This window comes from Xenopus tropicalis, chromosome 10 (genome assembly GCF_000004195.4).
Source record: "Xenopus tropicalis strain Nigerian chromosome 10, UCB_Xtro_10.0, whole genome shotgun sequence".
NCBI lineage: Eukaryota > Metazoa > Chordata > Amphibia > Anura > Pipidae > Xenopus > Xenopus tropicalis.
In genome coordinates, this window is record NC_030686.2 from 20,675,492 (window position 1) to 20,697,916 (window position 22,425).

The following is a 22,425-nucleotide window of genomic DNA, read 5'->3' on the forward strand; positions in this document are numbered from 1 at the left end:
GGGGATACTCGTCCCCTGTACCCCTCTCCCCCAAGGGGAGAATCGCAGGGGGTAGGGGCGCAAGGGGATGAGCCGAAGCTCCCGCCCTTGGCAAAAGCTCAAACACATCTGGGGGCTGAGCCATAGCTCCTGCCCCAGGGACCTGTGGAAATAAAAGGTTGAAAAACATAATAAAGAAAAATAAAATAAGAAGTAAATAATGTAAAAGGAACTCCCAAGGGGAGTTGTGTCCTCCTCCCATAAGGACACTAAAAGAACTGGGGAGTTCCAGCCCCCGCAGGGGGGTGTAGCCTGCTGAGAGAGGCAGCCAGGCCCCCTGGGAGGGCTGTCACAGTTCTTTTAGTGTCCTTTCCTCCCGGAAGGTAGAGTTAACCCATCAGTGCCTGTGTCCCCCTGAAATGAAAGAGGAACAAATGAAGAAACAGATGAATAAAACTCATGAGCATTTGAATATAATCATGCAACTTCTACTGCAATGCACAAATGGCCCATTATTATTTCTAAGTTTCTGCTACAATCATTAGAAAAATTAATTTATTCTTGCATTCCAGCACCCCAACCCACTTAGCAATAAGATTATATGGTGACTAAAAGGCATAACCTATAAGACTGACACAAACAGTGTTAGGACCCCTTTACAAGATATCACCACCACAAATAAACACTAGGTGGCAATATAATGGCACCAGATCCCAAGGTTCCTGCCACTAGGGGTTCCACAACCCCATATGGATCATTTTCCCTAAACTATGGTTGACATAGAATGATCCTAACAATGAGGCTCCTTTATAAAAACTGGGCAAATTTGCACCTGGGCAGTAACGGATAGAAAAAAAGTCAGTGATTACATTTTTTCCTGCCATCTGCAGGTATATCAATGAAAACAGACTTCTTATTGGTTGCCATAGGTTACTGCCCAGGAGCAAAATTGCCCATTATTTATAAATGACAACCCTGCCCCAACTTCTCCACTGAGTAGATGGGGGGTGGAGTGAGGTGATGTTGTTGCAGCTGAGAATGCGACGCAGGGGGAGTGAGGCCAGAATTTTTTGTAGGTGGGCCAGGCAAATAACATTATTCCATGGATTCTCAGATCATATTGTAAATTCAGTAAAATTTGACTAAACTTCATGAATAAGAATGAATGCGATTCCTTAAAATATCATGAGCCCGATCAAAACCAACCCTATGCCTTGACTATAATGAAAAATATATTTGTAGTTTTCACCTTATAGTAATTGTCTGAAATCAGTATAGCTTAAATGCACTGTCAATAAGGTTATATTAATATTACTTATTTACAAATGACAGGCAGCCTGCAATTGTGTGCCCCTTAACTCTCGTGTCCAGAGACTTTGTAAATGACCACCTGGGGTGGTAAGAACTTTGTGCTGGCATGATATATAAACTGTTGGATACTTTGGATACTTGCAGATGCAATGTGCCATAAAACAACCCTTTTCAGTGCCAGTAGGAGAGGGTATTTTGATTGCCTTGCTGAGAAGACTGCAGTAAACAGAAATGCCCATGTACCGTGGTTATCAGTGAAGAAGTAGCTAAAGAACAGAAAATAAATGCTGTACACATTCCTACCATTCTGGCTGCCTGTTGAAAAGGGCGCTGGATGGATGAATGTAGACAACCTGTTGGTCTATGAGAGTCCGATATCCCTCTTGAGGGTCCTTTTTTGCTGCGTTTCGAAAAAACCCACTGCATATTGCCTTCTGTACCCTCACAGTGGCTTTTCCACAAGATACCACATCGAGTTTATGCCTGCAAAGATGGAATAATCTTTAGTAAACATGTAACCCTTGAGGGCGATACTTTCTTATTCTGCATATAATCCCCGGGCAATTTTTTTTAATCAGGCACTTCCCCATTTTATGTATCAACCGATTAAGGAGATACAAGATTTACCAGAATAATACCTTGCTCCGTATTATTCACCAGTGCCTGTAATGAACTTGTATGGAAGGACAAATGTCCAGTTTGTCTAAATGTATTGCATATCCCAGGCCCTGTCCCTTTTCTGGGGTTCTGTTTCTTTGGTTGCGTCAACACTTGTGCTTATTGGAAGCTGGGGTTTTTTTTGTGCATTTAACACTTTTTTGATACTCTTTATCACAGTAAGTTATTTATCGGATCCGAAATACACTGAGGTAATCCAAAAGGAAAGAAAAAACATCTGAAGCCTCTCCAGTTGGATCAGTACCTGGATCAGAAGTGGCGAAACTAATCACGGCTGAGCCCAGGTGCAGGATGTGCAACTGGGCCCTCCCTCCCTCCCTTCGGGAATTGCATGGTAGAGCCCTCTGAAATGTACACCAAAAACTTCTCCTGGCTCAGCTACCCAGAATAAGCTGTATTGCATCTCAGGCAGACCCCAAGTGGGTACAGGCCCGGCCTTAATTGCACCCCCTACATCCAGTAGTTATGCCCCTGTGGATCAGCCTTCACATTCACCGTTCACTCTACATTCTCTGAATTATTTCCTATTTTTTATGAACATACTGGACAAAAACCCAACTAGCAGTACCGTATATACTCGAGTATAAGCCGATCCGAATATAAGCCGAGGTACCTAATTTTACCTAAGGAAACGGGAAAAACTTATTGACTCGAGTATAAGCCTAGGGTGGGAAATACAGCAGCAACTGCTAAGTTTCAATAATAAAAATAAATACCAATAAAATGACATTGAGGCATCAGTGGGGTATATATTATTACATATTTATTTAAAAAAAAACCAGTAAACTAGCTCTGTAAGTGGAGAAGAGGGTATAATATATAGCCTGGCTTTTTATTTTTAATTCCAAATTAAAGAATAAAAACAGTTGCTTTAATAAATGTGGAATGTAGTGAAAATGAGCACCCAACCCTCAGCGTCCTCCAGTTCCCCCCACCCAGCGTCCTCCCCAACATCCTCCAGCTCCCCCCCCAGCGTCCTCCAGCTCCCACCCCTCAGTGTCCTCCCCAACATCATCCAGCTCCCCCCAACATCCCCCAGCATTCTCCAGCTCCCCCAAGCACCCTCCCCAACATCATCCAGCTCCTCTCAACATCCCCCAGCATTCTCCCCAACATCCCCCAGCATTCTCCCCAACATCCTCCAGCTCCCCCCACTCAGCGTCCTCCCCCAACATCCACCAGCTCCCCCCAGCATCCTCCCTAACATCCCCCCAACATTCTCCCCAACATCCCCCAGCTCCCCCCAACACATCCCCCAGCTCCTCCCAACTTTCCCCCCAACATCCTCCCCAACATCCCCCAGCTCACCGCAATATCCTCCCCCACCCCTCCCGCTCGCCTGCCTGTCTGCCTCCCGGCTGCTGCGTCCGCTGTCTCTTCTTAGGTCCCGTAGCTGCAGATCTTTTATTAGGTTGTGCCTGGGGCGCAACCAATAAAATTACCCGCTGACCACCAATGAGCCAAGGGCCTGTAACTCTTTAAAGGGGCCGTGCTTAAAAACTGTATCACGGCCGGGCCCCCTTTAAATCCACGATTGCTCGGCCAGGGATCGCGATTGCTGGCAAGTGAGATCTCTCTGAAAATCTGCTTTATTTAATCCGACTCGAGTATAAGCTGAGGGTGAATTTTTCAGCACATTTTTGGTGCTGAAAAACTCAGCTTATACTCGAGCATATACGGTTTATTATATTTACCTGTCCATTATTCCCAACATCTGTTTCCGGATATCCTGAGCCCGGCGTAGGGAACGAGCCTGAATGAAATTTTCATAGCACCAGGGATTGGAAAATTTATTGTTTTTCCAGGAATTATAAACGGCGAGTAGTGTCAGGTGATCTCCCTCTGTCTGGTGGAACTTTGCCTTTTTCTGGTCTGCGAGAGCTTGTTTGTCCTACAAAGGGAAAGACCAGTGGATCACGTCCATTATTACACATATGTTCCATATCATTTCACTTTATGGTACTCATACTTTAGATCAGTGCTGTCCAACTTCTGTGGTACAGAGGGCTGGAATTTTTCTGGTCTACATGGTGGAGGGCCGATAATGAAAGTCAGGGCCTTGCAATTGGATGATTCCTTTTCTGTTTTTTTGTCTGAAGGCATTTAAAAGGTAGCATTCAAGAGAAGAGGAAAGATAGCAGCCCAACTTTAGTTGATATGCTCGTTCTGGTAATGCGACGCACTTTAAAATGTTCTTATAACAGTAAAGTAACTTTTAAAATAATAAAATTACAATGGCAGGTTTTTAGAAAAAAGTGTAATAGGTGTCAGTATCAGTTTAAATCCATATGCCTCCTCCTCCCCTGTGGATAGCACAGCAACCCCCTGCACATAATTACACACCTTAGGGACCATATCATGACTATTTCCAAATGCTAACAAACTCCCAGAACAAACCCCTTCCAGGTTCACCTCCCACAGGCAGCATAAGTCAGGCAGAGTATGGCACTCACCGGCAGCATAGGGCAGGCAGTACATACAGTGACACAAGGCTGGCACTGCTCCTACACTGAGGTGTGAACAGGTGAACAATGTGGGGGGCTTACAGTCTGAGCCTGAGGTATGACCAAGTGAACAATGTGGGAGTTTCTAGTCAGAGACCGAGGAGTGAACAATGCAGGGACTAAAAGGTAGTAACAGTACACGGGATTACATGTTTAAACAATACAGGGGTTTACAACCTGAATCTGAGGTGTGAACAATGCAAGGGGCCAGTTAATCTTAGTATTGATACCATTTAAAGCTTACACAAAGGTAAGCAGTCACAGAAGCCAGACAGGTGGGGGGCCACCAGTTGGACAGCACTGCTCCTGAACAAACATAGTGCATTTTAATAAATAACCCCACTAGTGTATCCAAATAATCTATAGCAGGGCTGTCCAATTTTGTCCAGGAGCAGTAAACCATTATCAACAGATAGCATTTTCTGGTCAACTGTTCAAAAACAAACATCTTATTGACTGCTATGGGTTACTGCTCCTATGCAAACTTTGTGACTTATTACATATGGGGGGAGGGAAAGCAGATAATTCCACTTTAACTGGGCCAACAAGCATTCTATAACAGAGGCCTATGCAAATCCAAAAGGAGAGGGATGCATCTTGCTGTCCTCTCCCAACATATTTTCAAAACTGCCTGGCCTACCAGAAGTATGAACTAAAGGCCTCAAGCCACTTTATTACTACAGTTACTCACAAAAAGAGCAAAATGCTTTTTTAAAGAGGTACAAAGATGGATTAGCGGCGGGGCCAGGAATCCTTACCTTGGGTCTGTAGAACACATTCTGAACTGAAAGCATTGAGACGATGGTTAACATCTCCTCACTACAGCCAAGATGGACAGACATGATCAACATCTTACACAGCATTGGCTCCAGAGGAAACTCTGCCATCTGAGAATAGAAACCATATTATTTACTAAGGGAATGATGTTCCTAAATGCTTTAATGACATCCTATACACAGGAGACGGCTATAAGCCATAGACCTACATTTAATATATACAGGTAATACAGGCAGTCAGGTGGACTGTCAGGCAGGGTGCTACAAGTATTTTATAATGTAGCAACTGTGGGATGGATATTAATTAAACCTTCACCTCAAACTGAGGTAAATCTAACTACAAAGCTTTTGTCAAACTTGCCCGTGAAGCCTCACCAAAATGTGCTATTCAAGCACCTGGGAAAGCAAAACTAAATAGCTATCCCTTACTGTAATAACAGATTTTAGAACATACTTATTGTTGCCTAACAAATGGAACTGATATCATCATCTTCTGTCCATCCCAATACTCTTCGGGTCGCTTTGGCAACAAAGACCCTGTAGGAGCATGCCCAGTTGGGGCTCATCAGAAAAAAAGCTTCAACTGCGCATGTTCCTGCAGTATCTATGTTGCTGAAGAGACCCCAAGATAGAATGGATAGAAGATGGCGCCTGGGAACTCTGCTGCATTGCTCTGCTTTTTTAGCTCAGGTTATCAAACAGGGGCACCTTTCTACATAACAGACTAAGTAGAGAGGGAGAGGTAAGGGGGGGCAATAGAGGGCAGTTAAGGGGGGCTGCTGTAGGCAGGGGGGTTTAGTTCTCCATTAAATCTCTGAACCCATATGACTGAATCTACTCACTCTACGGCCAAGGCGTGTAAGAAGTCCTTCGTCATCCAGTGCACCAAGTGTGTACAGCTGCTCCATAGCAGTGATCAGTGTCTCCATTGGGGGTGCATCCATAAAATCAAATGAGAGTAAATCATTGATTCCCATAGCCTGGAAAAAAGGATGAAAATACAGATAATGGGAACTTATACTGCTGACCTCTCTGGACTAACATTACACTGTGCTTGCCTCTCTCCGCTTAGTACTAAAAAAAAAGCTGGACAGTGGGGATGCAGTAAATATAATCTATTTGGATTTTGCCAAAGCATTTAATATCGTTCCCTACAAATGACTGCTTTCTAAACTAAGGTCTGTTGGTCTTAGTGAAGTCGTTTGCACATGGATAGAAAACTGGCTACAGGATCGGGTACAGAGGGTGGTTGTTAATGGTACATTCACTGCTTGGAGTAAGGTTCTCAGTGAGGTCCCTCAGGGTTCTTTACAGATAGTAAAGAATCTGCAAAATTAATTGTAGGGGTATGCTATAGACCCCCTAATGTAAGTGAGGAGGAGGAGGCTCAGCTCCTGTTGCAAATAGAAAAGGCTGCTAGTTTGGGGCAAGTGATAATAACGAGGGATTTTAATAATCCTGATATTGACTGGAGTCATAGTACTGCCAGGACCGTAAATGGGAACAAGTTTATAAACTTGCTGCATGACAACTTTATGGCACAGGTTGTTGAGGAGCCAACCAGGAACCATGCTATATTGGATCTAGTGATCTCTAATGACCCAGATCGTATAGCAAACGTGCAAGTGGTTGAACCCCTGGGTAATAGCGACCATAATGTTATTGTGTTGGGTTGAAAACCCCAACATACTGTTCTTCGACTCTGGCTTATTCTTCCGCTTCTTCTTCTTCTGCTTCTTCTTATTATTATTCTTAGCGCCCCCCATTTTCTAAACGCTACTCCTCCTACAGTTTTAAGGGTACAACACCCAAACTCGCCACACATCTTCGCCCTATAGCGGATCAATACTTTGCAGTGGTTTTTACTATATAACTGTGGTCCAAGGTCAGAGAAAGTGGGCAGAGCCCATTCAGTGACGTCATGTTTTTCAACCCAACATGAAGTTTGTTCCCTTTCTAGTTTCATTTGATGTTTGGTGCAGGAAAAAATTTACACTGGGGCTACAAAGATACTGAATTTTAGAAAAGCAAATTTTAGCTCCTTAAGGGCAGTGCATCAGGGCATAGATTGGGGCATTATGTTTTTTGATAAAAACACAGAGCAGAAATGGTTGTCATTTAAAATGATATTAAATCATTACTGTTCTCAACTTATTCCATTTATAAGAAAAGTAGAAGTGTTAACACCCAATAGCTGCACTGAAGTCTGTTGAGGAACACCTGTTGGGGTGTTTCCTAATGTGTTTGTGTTCTACTTGGAATAAGGTTCTCAGTGGGGTCCCTCAGGGTTCTGTACTGGGTCCACTTTTGTATAACTTGTTCATAAATGACTTAGGGGAGGGTATTACAAGCAATGTTTCAGTGTTTGCAGATGACACAGAACTCTGCAGACCAGTCAATTCTATCCAGGATGTGACATCCTTGCAGCAGGATCTTAGCCGCTCAGATTGCCAGTTGGTCAAGTGGCAGATGAAATTTAATGTGGATAAATGTAAGGTCATGCACCTGGGATGTAAAAATATGCAAGCCACTTATACCCTTAATAGGACTGCACTAGGCAAATCCATAATGGAGAAGGACCTTGGAGTCCTTGTAGATAAAAATTATTATAATAATTATTCTTCCCCTTAACAGAACGCTAGTAAGGCCCCATCTAGAATATGCTGTTCAGTTTTGGTCTCCAGTGCTCAAACGGGACATTACTGAGTTAGAGAGGGTCCAGAGAAGGGAAACTAAGCTGATATGGAAAGTCTCAGTTATGAAGAAAGACTGGCTAAGTTGGGTCTGTTTACACTGGAGAAGAGGCGCTTAAGAGGTGACATGATAACTATGTATAAATATAGAAGGGGATCATATAATAACCTTTCTAATGTTTTATTTACCAGTAAGTCCTTCCAACGGACACAAGGGCACCTACTCCGTTTAGAAGAAGGGAGGTTCCATTTTAAATATTCGGAAAGGATTTTTTACTGTGAGAGCTGTGAAGTTGTGGAATTCCCTCCCCGAATCAGTCGTGCTGGCTGATACATTATATAACTTTAAGAAGGGGCTGGATGGATCCTTAGCAAGTGAGGGAATACAGGGTTATGGGCGATAGCTCTTAGTACAAGTTGATCCAGGGACTGGTCCGATTGCCATCTTGGAGTCAGGGAGGAATTTTTTCCCCTCTGCGGCAAATTAGAGAGGCTTCAGATGGGGTTTTTTGCCTTCCTCTGGATCAACTAGAAGTTAGGCAGGTTATATATAGGCATTATGGTTGAAAGTGATGGACGTATGTCTTTTTTCAACCTAACTTACTAGGTTACTATTCATGAAATATCTTGTCCTCTTTCAGTGGCCTTATTCTTTTAATGATACTGTATGTGTTTTTGTCCACAGCTAAAACTATTCTACAACATAGAATACTTTTGAATATTGCTTAACAAGTGCTTCTTATTCACAGCTTGCTATGGGTTACTCTAGCATGCTTTACCAAATACCCCCATGCCTAAGATATTCTGTGGCCTTTAAGCTCATGTTCAACTGCAATCCCAGCAGCCCTCTGACTGCTTAAGGTTAATAACAGCTGGAGGATTCAGATGGGAAGCCCTGATTTACGTTTCTTACCTTATCCTCCCTGCAATAATGGGGCCCCAAAGCCCTATTCATTTTACATAGTAACATAGTAAGTTGGGTTGAAAAAAGACATACGTCCATCAAGTTCAACCATAATGCCTATATATAACCTGCCTAACTTCTAGTTGATCCAGAGGAATGCAAAAAACCCCATCTGAAGCCTCTCTAATTTGCCGCAGAGGGGAAAAAATTCCTTCCTGACTCCAAGATGGCAATCGGACCAGTCCCTGGATCAACTAGTACTAAGAGCTATCTCCCATAACCCTGTATTCCCTCACTTGCTAAGAATCCATCCAGCCCCTTCTTAAAGCTATATAAATGTATCAGCCAGCACGACTGATTCGGGGAGGGAATTCCAGAACTTCACAGCTCTCACTGTAATAATCCTTTCCGAATATTTAAATGGAACCTCCCTTTTTCTAAACGAAGTGGGTGCCCTCGTGTCCGTTGGAAGGACCTACCGGTAAATAAAACATTAGAAAGGTTATTATATGATCCCTTTATATATTTATATATAGTTATCATGTCACCTCTTTAGTGCCTCTTCTCCAGTGTAAACAGACCCAACTTGGCCAGTCTTTCTTCATAACTGAGACTTTCCATACCCTTTACCAGCTTAGTTGCCCTTCTCTGGACCCTCTCTAACTCAATAATGTCCCGTTTGAGCACTGGAGACCAAAACTGAACAGCATATTCTAGATGGGGCCTTACCAGCGCTCTGTAAAGGGGAAGAATAACCCCCTCCTCCCGTGAATCTATACCCCTTTTAATACAGCTCAAAACCTTGTTTGCCCTTGCAGCTGCTGCCTGGCATTGCTTGCTACAGCCAAGTTTATTATCTACAAGGACTCCAAGGTCCTTCTCCATTATGGATTTGCCTAGTGCAGTCCCATTAAGGGTATACGGGGCTTGCATATTTTTACATCCCAGGTGCATGACCTTACATTTATCCACATTAAATCTCATCTGCCACTTAGCTGCCCAGATTGCCAGTTGGTCAAGATCCTGCTGCAGGGATGTCACATCCTGGATAGAATTGACTGGTCTGCAGAGTTTTGTGTCATCTGCAAACACTGATACATTACTCATAATACCCTCCCCTAAGTCATTTATGAACAAATTAAACAAAAGTGGACCCAGTACAGAACCCTGAAAAGAATACACAGGAATACAGATAACTGTGTGTCGTCTTTGATATTTTCAATTGCTGAATAAAGGTAAGCTCTGTTTTCACCATTTCATAACTATGCCACAACCTTTTCGGTTTTGGGGGCCTTTTATGTTCAGGTGCTTTTTATGTGAATATGTGAAATGGTATTACTTTTCTTCAATAAGAATTCTTCAGTAATACATTTGCATTTTATGTTACATTCTATGAAAAACTTTCTAGGGTTTAAATGCAGCCATGGGTCACGTTAGTAGTACAGGTCACAAACTTTTTTTTTTTTTTTAATTGGGTCTCAAAACAGCTCTGAACAGGCCAGCAAATGCGAATGCTTATTATACAGCTCTACAGCACTGTTGATGTTTTCTAGTCTGGCATTAGAAAAACGTTGGCATCACTACGTCCATTCATCTTTTATCTCGTGGTTAAAACCCCACCTGACCTGCCATGTTCAATTAAATCTTAGATAATACATACCCAAAAAGTGCCTCTCCGCCAAAAACAAAACATAAAACTGGGAAAAAATGGCGAAGAAGTTCAAAGGCTGAATAAGCCTTACAGTACCTTGAGTGACAGAACTGTACTTGCTAAGTTGGTTCTTTGGATCTCAGGTACATTAGTGGTCAGCATTTCATCCCGATAGGCTCGTTCAGTATAAAGCCGGTAACACTTGCCAGGTCCTGTTCTTCCTGCTCTCCCAGCTCGCTGTTTAGCTTGTGCCTGCAGATGACAAATCCAGATACAAAAGTATCAAAGTATTCTCACAGTTCAACATTAAACAAGTCCCACACCTGCACAGAACAACCAACTATAAGATTTACAGTAACTGAAGAGTTAATATGATTATGAACTTAGTGCTAAAAAATCATATTAAAAAAAAATCATATTAACTCTTCAGTAACCACACCCTAAAGTGACATTTCCTATTTATATGCAGTCTCCTCTATGTATGTAGAGAATACACGGAGCTGAGAACACAGGACAGGAACCAGCACATCTTTATCTTTAAATAGAAAACTCATAAAATAAATAAAATAATAAATCCATACCTGGGAAATTGGTGTTACTACGAGTTGATCAATTCCTGTCTTGGAGTTGTAAACTTTCTGCTTCACAAATCCTGGATCCACCACATAATATATTCCATCAATAGTTAGGGAGGTCTCTGCAATGTTAGTAGCAATCACAACCTGGAAGATTTTTACTTTTTAATCTCATGCACATTATGAAAACATTTCTATTCAAATTCTATATCATGTCTAGGGTTTCGCTATAAAAAATTACAAAGGGCAAAGAATAAATGCGTAAAACTCCTTACAGCCTCTTCAGCAGTGGCTTATATAACTATGATCCAGCAGGATGGGGGGGGGCCATGCTGTTGTGGAGTCTGCTGTATGGCTGTTCCTCACCCATTCAGTTTAACTTTACGATTTGCCACAAATGAATAAGCGGAGGGCAAGTGACTGACAAGGACGAGACATGGAGTAGCTTCAATCTCCTAGTTTAGCTCAAGAAATAACAAAAACCATAGATTTTGTTATGCTCAAAACAATAGGCAAAAAAGGGATTTTGTAAAATCCCTTTTTAGTGGGTATAGCATCCACCACTAGGAGGCAGGACACTGTAAGGAAAACTCCTCCCTCCTGTGCTATACCCCTCTGCCTAGCTGCCTGAGGCTCAGTTTTGTATAGCAACGAAAGGTAACAGTGAAAACGTAACTCAACTAATTATGTACAACAATGTAATCAGGAACTCAGAAGTGGCCCTGTTGGAAGAACGAAGAGTGAGTGAGTTGTGCGTAGCTCCTTTGTGCGTGCCAGGTAGATTTTTAGTGCTCTGACTGGATCTAAGGAGTGAAGGGCCGTCTCCTTAGGGTTTTTAGGGCGTGGGCAGAACGTCGGGAGCGTAATCTCCTGATTCAAGTGGAATTCGGTAACCACCTTGGGAAGAAAGGACGGAACGGTACGGAGAACCGCCCTGTCATTGTGGAAGATCAGGTAAGGATGTTGGCAAGACAGGGCACTGATTTCAGATACCCATCTTGCCGAAGCGATGGCCAGAAGAAAGATAGTCTTCCATGTCAGCCATAACAAAGGAATGGTGTTCATTGGCTCGAATGGTGCCTCTTGTAATGCGCGTAGGACTAGGTTGAGATCCCAGGTTGGGATCGGCGCCCTGTATGGAGGTACAAGGTGTGCCACCCCTTGTAGGAAGGTACGCACGTCACTGAGTTCTGCTATCCTTGTCTGAAAAAGCACCGAAAGTGCGGAGACTTGAGACTTAAGTGAGGCAAGCGAAAGGCCCTTAGTTAGACTGGCTTGGAGGAATTCAAGTAAGTATATCGGAGAGAACTGATCCCAAGGGAGGTGTGCCTGATCGCACCACTCCTTGTAGCGCTTCCAGACCCTATGGTAGTTTTGTGCGGAAACCGGTTTCTGTGCTGCAATCATCGTGTGTATGACTCCTGTGGAGAATCCCTTACGGCGAAGGACTATGGACTCAGTAGCCATGCCGTCAAATGTAGTACTCCCGGATTGGGATGGAATATGGGTCCCTGGGAGAGAAGAACCTACGACAGTGGCAGGGGCCAGGGATCTGACCTGCTGAGGTTGACGAGTTCCGAGAACCAAGCCCTTCTGGGCCAGTGTGGGGCTATGAGGATCACTTTGCAGTGTTCCCTCTTGATCTTTTTGATGACCCTGGGCAGTAGTGGAAGAGGTGGAAACACGTAGGAGAGGGGGAAGTCCCAAGGTGTTGTCATGGCATCTGCTGCCATGGCCAGTGGATCCTGCAGCATGCCATAAAGGCTTCGACCTGGCGGTTGTGCCTGGACGCCATGAGGTCCACGTGTGGATGTCCCCACATGTGTGATGGTCTGAAAGACTGATTGTTTTAGGGACCATTCTCCTGGGTCGAGGGTCTGGCGACTGAGGTAATCGGCCTGCCGGTTTTCCAGTCCTGGGATATATACTGCAGATAGCGTGACGTCGTGGGCTTCGGCCCAGGACAGAATGAGGCTCACTTCCCTGAGTGCTGCACGGCTTCTGGTGCCTCCCTGATGGTTTAGGTATGCTACCGTGGTGGCGTTGTCGGACTGTATCCGGATTGCCAGTCCTGCGAGCTGAGTCTGCCAGTGAAGGAGTGCCCGGTGAGCTGCCCGAAGCTCTAGTATGTTTATTGGTAGTTGTGTCTCCCGGGGAGACCAGAGTCCAAGCCCAAGCGGCTCAGGGAAGACTGCCCCCCATCCTTGGAGTCTGGCATCTGTGGTCAGTACTAGCCAGTGGGGGTCCCTCAGGGACTTGCCCACTGAAAGGTGCTCCTGGTGGAGCCACCAGTGAAGTGATGACTTGGTTCTGGGGCGCAAGAGGATTGGTTGTGTCAGTGACTTGCGTGTCCACTGATCCAAAATATTCCACTGGAGCTCTCTGAGGTGGAACTGCGCGAACGGAACTGCCTCTATGGAGGCTACCATTGACCTTAGGGTCCTCATGGCAAACCTGACTGACGGTAGAGGTGTGGTCAGGAGATGTCTCACCAGTGACTGGATCTTGGCGATCTTGTCCGGGGGGAGGAACACTCGTTGGCTTCTTGTATCGAAGGTTAGTCCCAAGAATGTGATCCTCTGAGTGGGAGTAAGGGTGGACTTGGAATAGTTTATGGTCCAGCCGAGGTCGGAGAGCGACCGGAGTACCGTGTCTCGGCTGAGTTGTGCCGCCGCGTATGAGGGAGCCTTGATAAGGATGTCTTCCAGATAAGGTGTTATGGATAGGGCCTGTTTTCGTAGTCCCGCTGTGACCACCGCCATCACCTTCGTGAAGATCCGCGGGGCTGTTGTAAGGCCGAAAGGAAGGGCCTGGAATTGGTAATGGTGCCCTTTGAAGGCAAACCTCAAGAATTTCTGATGCGGTGGGAAGATGGGAATGTGTAAGTAGGCATCCTTGATATCTATTGCTGTCATGAATTCCTGAGGGTTCATGGCCGCAATGACTGATCGTAGTGATTCCGTCTTGAACCGGGTGAAGCGAATGAAAGTATTGAGTTGTTTCAGGTTCAACACTGGCCGGAAGGACCCGTCCTTTTTGGGGACAATAAAGAGGTTGGAGTAAAATCCTCGGAATTTTTCTCCAGGAGGGACCGGCGCAATGACCTGATCGGAGAGCATGTGCTCCATGAGAGCGAGAAAAGCGTTTTGTTTGGATTTCTCTTGTGGAATTCGAGACATGAAGAAACGCGGCGGGGGAAGGGTCTCGAACTCTAGGTGATAGCCTGAGGACACAATTTCGTGTATCCAAGGGTCCGGTGTGAGTTGGGACCAGGCCTCTCTGAAGAAACGCAGTCGTCCGCCCACTGGATGGGTGGTTTTGGGCTGCAGGATGTAGTCATGTGGATGTGGTTTTGTCGGATGGCTTGGATTGGGTGCGCCGGTTTTGCCAGTTGGGTTTGGTGCGATTCTGATAGCGGTACTTGGGGCCTGAGTTCTGCGGAGAGAAATCTCTGCTGGAAGTGGAGGCCTTTGATGTTTTGGAGGGACGAAAAAAGCGGCCCCGGCGAAAGGACGTATGTGCCCGAGGTTGGGGAAGGAGTGTGCTTTTGCCGCCCGTGGCCTGACTGATAATTTTATCTAGTTCAGGGCCAAAGAGAAGTTTTCCCTTGAAGGGAATGGTAGTAAGCGACTTTTTTGAGGATAGGTCCGCCGACCAAAGTTTGAGCCAGAGAGTACGGCGAGCTGCCACCGAAAGTGCAGACGCCCGGCTGATTACCTGTGTCGCATCCAGGGAAGCTTCACAAATATAGTCATTGGCTTCCTTGATTTGTGAAGCAATGTTGAGGAGATCTTGCCTATGCATGCCAGAGTTAATTCCTTCTATGAGGGAAGAGGACCATGACTGGGAGGCCCTACTAACCCAGGCCGATGCTAAAACTGGCCGTAAGGCTTCACCCGATGCAGTAAAAATGGCTCTGAGAAAACCTTCCATTTTCTTATCCATTGAGTCCTTAAAGGACGAGGCATCAGGGACTGGTAAGGCTGTGTGTTTTGATAGGCGAGATACTGGGGCATCAACAGAAGACCACTTGTCGAGCATGTCCTGTGAAAAGGGGTACAGCCGTTGGAAACGGCGGTTGGCCTGAAACTTCCTTTCGGGATGTTCCCATTCGGACTTAATAAGGGAATCTAATTGTTGATGAGATGGAAAGACCAGAGTAGATTTCTTTTGCCTTTTGAAAAGGGAACTTGAGGAATCGGAGGAGGATTCCTGTTCCTTAACATCAAGGCAACAAAATACGGAGGAAATTAGATTATCAAGGGCCTCGGAGGATGATTTGTTAAGATCATCCCCTCCCTCTGCCTGGTCGGAGGAGATTTCCCCTTCAGAAAGGGATTGCTCTTCCCAGGTATGAGGGACTGATGGTGACTCTCCGTCGCTATCCTCCTCTACTAGGAGGGGAGCAGGTCTTTTAGTGTTTTTTGTGCGGGGGTCCCCTGGACCCTGGTCTAGTTTGTCTAGGCATGCCGCTAGTTTGGGTATGCCGGTAGATAAGTGCAGGGCCCATGCAGGAGGATCCTGATTGGGCGTGGGTGGCTGAGTGAGGGAATCGGTAGCCATAGGAGGGACATCACCCTGTTGTGCGTTTACAGTAGTGGCAGTAGTTTCCTGTGCCTGGGTAGGTGTCTCAGCAGACTGATTAGTGCAAGAGGAACACAAAGGCTCCTTGCGGCCTGATGGTAGGCGTTTACGGCATTTAGCGCAGGCTAAATATTTGACCTTGGACTGGGTAGCCCTGGAAAATGGGCCTTCTGAGTTGCCCTCAGACATGTTTATATGCAGACAATATGTAGTTTACAGTATGTACAATATGTAGTAATAACTCCCCAAACACTTCCCTATCCCATGCAGCAACTGCTGCAATTACCAGCTCCTGCCTCCCAGGGGATTCCGCTTGGCTGTGGCAGGGTCCCTGTGAGAACCGCTTCTCCCCGTGTGCGTTCTGGCCCTGGGCGCCTGTAGCAATGGCGATCCTGGGTCTGTGCGCAGCTCCGTGTGAGGAGAGTGGTGTGCGCAGTTCCTAACTGTGTGCGCCACTTGGCGCAAAGCAGTAGGCGGAAACGGAAGTGGGGGAGAAGGCGGAAGTGCGGAATGGAGGACCCGCCCCCTGTGCGTGCGCGCCTTAGCGCAGATGGGCCCGGAGTAAGCTTTATGCTACCGGTAAGCTGGATGGGAGGCAGGGCTGATAGGGAGTGAGGGGCATCCGGTGTAACTCACCCTTGGAAGCGCTGGAAGGTCTGCTATATCCCAGCAGGCAGCGCGCGTGTGCAGGACAGTCACCTATTCCCTAAGGTCAGGTATAGAACTGTGTGGCTTGCTCCAAGAGACTTACTAGCCCCTGCAACGCAAATCCCACGTAGGGGGAAGCCACAAGAAAGTCACTTTCTGTAAGTGCTTTGGGTCAACCCCTGGTGCCAGTATATGCTAGCTGAAGATATGTCACATCATGTGAGAGATGATCCTGTCTCCTTGAGGACACTGAAAAAACTGAGCCTCAGGCAGCTAGGCAGAGGGGTATAGCACAGGAGGGAGGAGTTTTCCTTACAGTGTCCTGCCTCCTAGTGGTGGATGCTATACCCATGGTCCCTGTGTCCCACAGACAAAACAGAGGAAAGTATGTAAAGCACAAGTCCTTATTCATTCGCATCATGTAGAACAGAGGGGGTAAACTGCCCCTTTAACATATGATTACATTTCCCTGATCTCCCGTAAAACTACTTTAAAGGAACAGTAACATTAAAAAATAAAAATGTTTTAAAATAATTAAAATATAATGTACTGTTGCCCTGCACTGGTAAAAGTTGCGTGTTTGCTTCAGAAAGACTACTATAGTTAATAGAAATAGCTGTTGTGTAGCCATGGGGGCAGCCATTTAAATTGAAAAAAGGAGAAAAGGCACAGGTTACATAAGAAGATAACAGATTACTGTGTAGAATACAATGGAAATCTATGCTACTTATCTGTTATCTGCTCAGTAACCTGTGCCTTTTCTCCTTTTTTCAATTTAAATGGCTGCCCCCATGGCTACACAGCAGGGTATTTATATAAACTGTAGTAATGTTTATGAAGCAAAACACACAACTTTTACCAGTGCAGGGCAATAGTACATAATATATTGATTATTTTTATACACTTTCATTTTTTGGTGTTACTGTTCCTTTAATAAGCACTGCACTTTTCAGACAAAACCACACAATTTTAATTAATATTTTAACTTTAATTTTCACTGCCACACAATAAAATATTCTAGTACCTTTCTGCTTCCAGGAGGTGCTGGGTCAAATATCCTTGTCTGCATTTCACTGGGCAATGCTGAATAAACAGGTAAGATAATCAGCTCTGGCACATCAGGTCCAAGAGACTTCATTCTTTCATAAAGAATTTCACAAGCAGTATCAATTTCCTCTTGTCCAGTAAGGAATACTAAAATATCCCCTGTAAAGAACAGAGAAACACAAGGTTATTAGTACATGTTATGGCACAAGACATATAGTTACATAGAGTTGGAAAAAAAAAGACCAGAGTCCATCAAGTTCAACCTTTCCAAGTAAATCCAGCACACATACCTATACAAACCTATCTATACATTCACATACACCTACATCAATACTAACTGTAGATTTTAGTATCACAATAGCCTTGGAAAAAATGCTTAATAAATCACAAGCCCATCTTAAAGGAGAAAGGTAAAAACTAAGTTAGCTTTATCAGAAAGGTCTATGTAAATACAGTCATAAGCACTCACAGAAACGCTGCACTGATTTCTCTGTGAAAAGATTTGTGTCTGTAATTGATGTGCCACAGACAGGCAGTTTTCTGCTCTCTCCCCTCTCCTGCTCCCCCCTCCCTCAAGAATGCTAAGAACTCACTTCCCCCCTTAGGAATGTGGATCTGTGTCAATCAGCAGGAAGCTGAATCATAGTCTTACTAACTGAGCATGTTCACTTGGTCTGGGTCTGAGCAGGAGTGAGGCATTATGGGAACGTTCTTTCCACAGCTCAGCGTTCTTTCTCCTGTTTGGCTTCTGATCTTCTGAACAGGTGAAATATAGGGAGACTTTCCTTTCCTTCTCCTTTAGGGCTCTGGCACACAGGGAGATTAGTCGCCCCCGAGACAAATCTCCGTTGTCGCGGGCGACTAATCTCCCCGAAATGCCATCCCACCAGCAAAAATGTAAATCGCCAGTGGGATTGCATACAATGCGGAAGTTTCCTCTCAATGCAACTTCGGGGAAATCGTAGCGCCGCGTATGCCATCCCACCAGCAAAAATGTAAATTGCCCCAAAATTGCGGAAGTTGCCTTGAGAGGAAACTTCCGGGATGTATGCCATCCCACCGGTGATTTACATTTTCGCCGGTGGGATGGCATTTCAGGGAGATTTGTCGTGGGCAACTAATCTCTCCGTGTGCCAGAGCCCTTAAAGGCATTAACAGAATCTGCTATCAACATCAATTGGAAGGGCATTCCACAACCTCAATGCCCTCACCATGAAAAACCACCTACGCTGCTTCAAATGAAAGTTCCGTTCCTCTAATCTAAAAGGGGCGGCCTCTGGTGCGTTGATCGCTTTTATGGGAAAACACAACACCCCCTTATCTGCCTATAATCCACTCTAATGTACTTGTATCCCTCTTAAGGACTGGAGCCCAAACCTGCACTGCATATTCAAGGTGAGGCCTTAACAGAAACCTATAAGAGGCAAAATTATATTTTCATCCCTTGAATCAATGCCCTTTTTTTATTCAAGGCAGCACTTTATTTGCTTTAGTAGCAACTGAATGACACTGCCTGGAATTAGACAACTTATAATATTGTGATTTGAAATGTATTTAATTGTGGTTACTGCTTAGATCTACAATCTTTTACAAAGAATGGTCAAGACCATATAAGCCATGTTCATTCACAAACTGTGGAATTTCTACTTTAAGCAATATTGAGAGAGCCCACTAAAAGCCTGCCTGGGTACCAGTTACCAGTCAACCTACCCGGTGGTTCTGTCAAATGTATCTGCATGACCGTAATGAGACTGGCATCCAGGTAGTCTGTCTCTGGCTCTTTGGTATAAAGAATCTCAACAGGGTATGTCCGACCGGGAATGGTGAAAATTGGTGCCTCATAAAAATACTGGGAGAATTTGACTGCATCCAGTGTTGCAGAGGTCACAATGAGCTTCATATCTGGCCGCTTTTGTACAGTCTAGAACAAAATGAAACAAGATCTAGATGAAGCTTTCTAACCACACAGATAAAGCAAAACTTGGCAGGATAGGGTGAATGTTTTTACCTACCTTTTTAAGGAGACCAAACAACACATCTGTATGAATTGTCCTCTCATGAGCCTCGTCCAACATGATTATGGCATACTGTGTCAGGTCGGGGTCTATAAGGCACTCTCTCAGTAACATACCATCAGTCATGTACTTTATGACTGTCTCTGGACTTGTACAATCTTCAAATCGAATAGTGTATCCAACCTAGAGCAGAAATAGAAAAGAACTTCGTCACAGCACAGAAAGTGGGACATTAAAGGACACGTAAACCCCACACAAAAAAATGTAATCAGTGAACAGACTCTTTGAAATCTTTTAAAGGAGAAGGAAAGGTAAAATCTAAGTAAGCTTTATCAAAAAGGTCTATGTAAATACAGCCATAAGCACTCACAGAAACGCTGCACTGAGTTCTCTGTCAAAAGAAATAGGATTTGTTGTCTCTGTTTTCCTGTGCCAGAGACACGCAGCTCTCTCCTCACTCCTGCTACCCCCTCCCTCAAGAATGCTAAAAACTCCCTCCCACCCCCTTAGGAATGTGTGATCTCAGCCGATCAGCAGGAAGCTTCCTCATAGTCTTACAAACTACGCATGTACACCGGTCTTGGTCTTGGTGTAGGAGCATGGAACTGTGGGAATTTCCTTTACAGAGTTCAGTATTTTTTTTTCCTATGAGGCTTCTGATCATCTGAATGGGAGAAATATGGGGAGAATTAAGGGCACTATTGAGAGAACTGAAGGTATGCCTTTCCGCTTGACTTTGACTCTTAATTAGCCTTTCCTTCTCCTTTAATACCTGCCACTCTGGTTGTCCAGAGGTAATATTAAGGCTGCAGCATCCCCTTAATCACTTAGATTTCTTTCTCTACTTGTAACCAACTTGGCCCCCTACCTCAAGAATTTGTTTTGGCTGTTGGCTCCTGGGTATGCTCAGATTTTCTCAGATTACTTAAAACATCCTCCATTCTAGCAGCCAATAAAGAGATGGCATTTCTGGTTCCCATAGAAACTCAGCTCTTGTTGTCTTCTGTAGTTGTCTGCTCCTATTTTCTTTTCCTAACCTCCTCTCCTGAGCTCTGCTTAACCACTACAGTGCTCAAACAAACTTATCAAAGACAGTTCTGCCTGGGTGAGGCTGCATCCTTGATGAAATTTATGCTGAATAAGGGTCTTAGTTTGTATGCTGTTTGCAGATTTAAATGTAACTGATGTGTTGTGTCAGAGAAAATTTTTTTATGAAAATGTGATGGTGCTGGCAAATGAAGGGGATATATACAGTAGAAATGATGCTATGCTATGATATACATTGTAGGAAAATGTAGGCTTTACATGTCCTTTAATGGAACCCTTCATTTTCAAAAAGCACAGGAATGCTAAAATGTCTAAATCTATAAAGCCTTATGTAGCTATGCAGGTTTTAAAAAGACATCCATAGATACAATTGGAGGTAACAATGAAAGGATGTGGGAGTGTAAGTAAAAGGAGTTCTCCTCTATTCGCAATATGTAAACAAGAAGGATGAATAAGAAGTCTCCTTAAATTTACCTCTTGTCCTAAACAGCAGCCATATTCTTCTGACACTCTCTTAGCAACTGACATTGCAGCCACTCTTCTTGGTTGGGTGCAGCCTATTTTCCCCCTGGTCGTGTAACCAGCTTCTGCCAAATACTGGGTGATTTGGGTTGTTTTACCTGAGCCGGTCTCTCCGATAACAATGAGAATCTGGTTGTCATGCACTGCCTAGAGGATAAAAATCAAGAGATAATACAGGTGATGTAAGTGACTATCTGTCCCATCACACTTTCTGCTGCATGGTCTATCAATCACTGTGCTAAGATCTATAGTGTGGGTGGAAAAAGGACTGGAGCTACAAAATGGACATTGGTTTATTGCTGTCCGTGATACAGCTTATACATAGATAGCTAAGAAGCATTGTTTGTTCTATTCAGGCCAAATGAGACAATGTAACAGTAAAAAGTAATACAGTAATACAGTAAAAAGGTGTAAAAAAAATAAAATAAATAAAAAGTGATTTTTTTTTTAATCCAAATCCAATCCACAATGTGAAATTATCACCTGAAGTGACTGAACTGACTTTTGTTAATGCAGAGTTAATTCTGGAAAGCTACTCCAAACTACAAAGTCATTACTGTTAATGTGCCCTGAAACCAGAACAGGGCACATTGGCCCACAGGCCAATTTCTTCCTTGCTTTTCTTCTGTTCCAGAAAACAGTAGATGGGCTGCTATGGGAGTTGAGACACTATGAACAAAAATCTGTCTGGTTTGTTGTTTTTTTTTTTATGTCCCTAACTCTTCTTCTACCATTCCTTCAAAAGACCCAACTGTTTTTCTGTGATTTTACCTGCACAAGCTGCTCCTTCAGCTTGTAAATGGGGAGACTTTCCCTCTGTTCCACAATTGACATCTGCGTCTTTTTTCCATAGGATGCTTTGTTGCCACCGAAAGCATGCTTCTTCCATTCTGGAATATCATTTGGCATCATCCCAATACCTCTCATATTAGCAGCAATTTGTCTTCCATCAGCTGTAACGTAAAGAAATACAATAAGATGTCTTTCACATATCTGTATCTCCTTTTGCTTTATGGTTCCAGCAATGCTTTCTCAAATGTTTTGTAGACTGTGTATACAAAAAACACATTGTGATATCAATAAAAAATAAATGCTTTGAACTAGCATGTACGGGAACAAGGTGACTCTCAAAGAACCCTGGGGGGAAGCGGCCCTAGTACAGGAGTGGGGAGAACTGACAGGAAGGAAAGGAAGGTTGTAGTAATAGAAGAATTAGATGACAGAAAGGTGGATAGGGCAATCTGTTACAATGACCCTTTAAGTTAAACTGTCCTTTTTGTGCTAGGGCTTGGACAAATGGTGAAGTGAATAGACATATTATTGTGAGGATCTGAAGAGAACCCAGCAGACTTGGTACACAATGGTGCCAATGACAAAGTAGAGGTAGGTAAGAAGTCTTCAAGAACACACTTCAAAAAACTAACTGTATGCTAAATTAGGGAAGCTGTGGAAAAATTAAGGAGGTTAACACATGGCTAAGAGACTGGTGCA

At 44.1% G+C, this 22,425-nt stretch overlaps 1 protein-coding gene across 3 annotated transcripts in view; it reads right to left on the minus strand.

Moving 5' to 3' along the window:
- The window catches only part of dhx8 (DEAH-box helicase 8), a 63,423-nt gene that overhangs the window by 5,989 nt on the left and 35,009 nt on the right, over window positions 1–22,425 (minus strand). For all 3 annotated transcript variants that reach the window (XM_004918626.4, XM_004918627.4, XM_002932524.5), the window contains 11 exons: window positions 21,706–21,887; window positions 20,887–21,081; window positions 19,363–19,548; window positions 19,061–19,271; window positions 17,328–17,509; window positions 11,078–11,218; window positions 10,593–10,748; window positions 6,091–6,228; window positions 5,231–5,359; window positions 3,663–3,859; window positions 1,594–1,773 (listed from right to left, as the gene is read on the minus strand). In XM_004918626.4, the coding sequence (XP_004918683.1) occupies window positions 1,594–1,773; window positions 3,663–3,859; window positions 5,231–5,359; window positions 6,091–6,228; window positions 10,593–10,748; window positions 11,078–11,218; window positions 17,328–17,509; window positions 19,061–19,271; window positions 19,363–19,548; window positions 20,887–21,081; window positions 21,706–21,887 (1,897 nt within the window). The remainder of the gene's footprint in view (window positions 1–1,593; window positions 1,774–3,662; window positions 3,860–5,230; window positions 5,360–6,090; window positions 6,229–10,592; window positions 10,749–11,077; window positions 11,219–17,327; window positions 17,510–19,060; window positions 19,272–19,362; window positions 19,549–20,886; window positions 21,082–21,705; window positions 21,888–22,425) is intronic.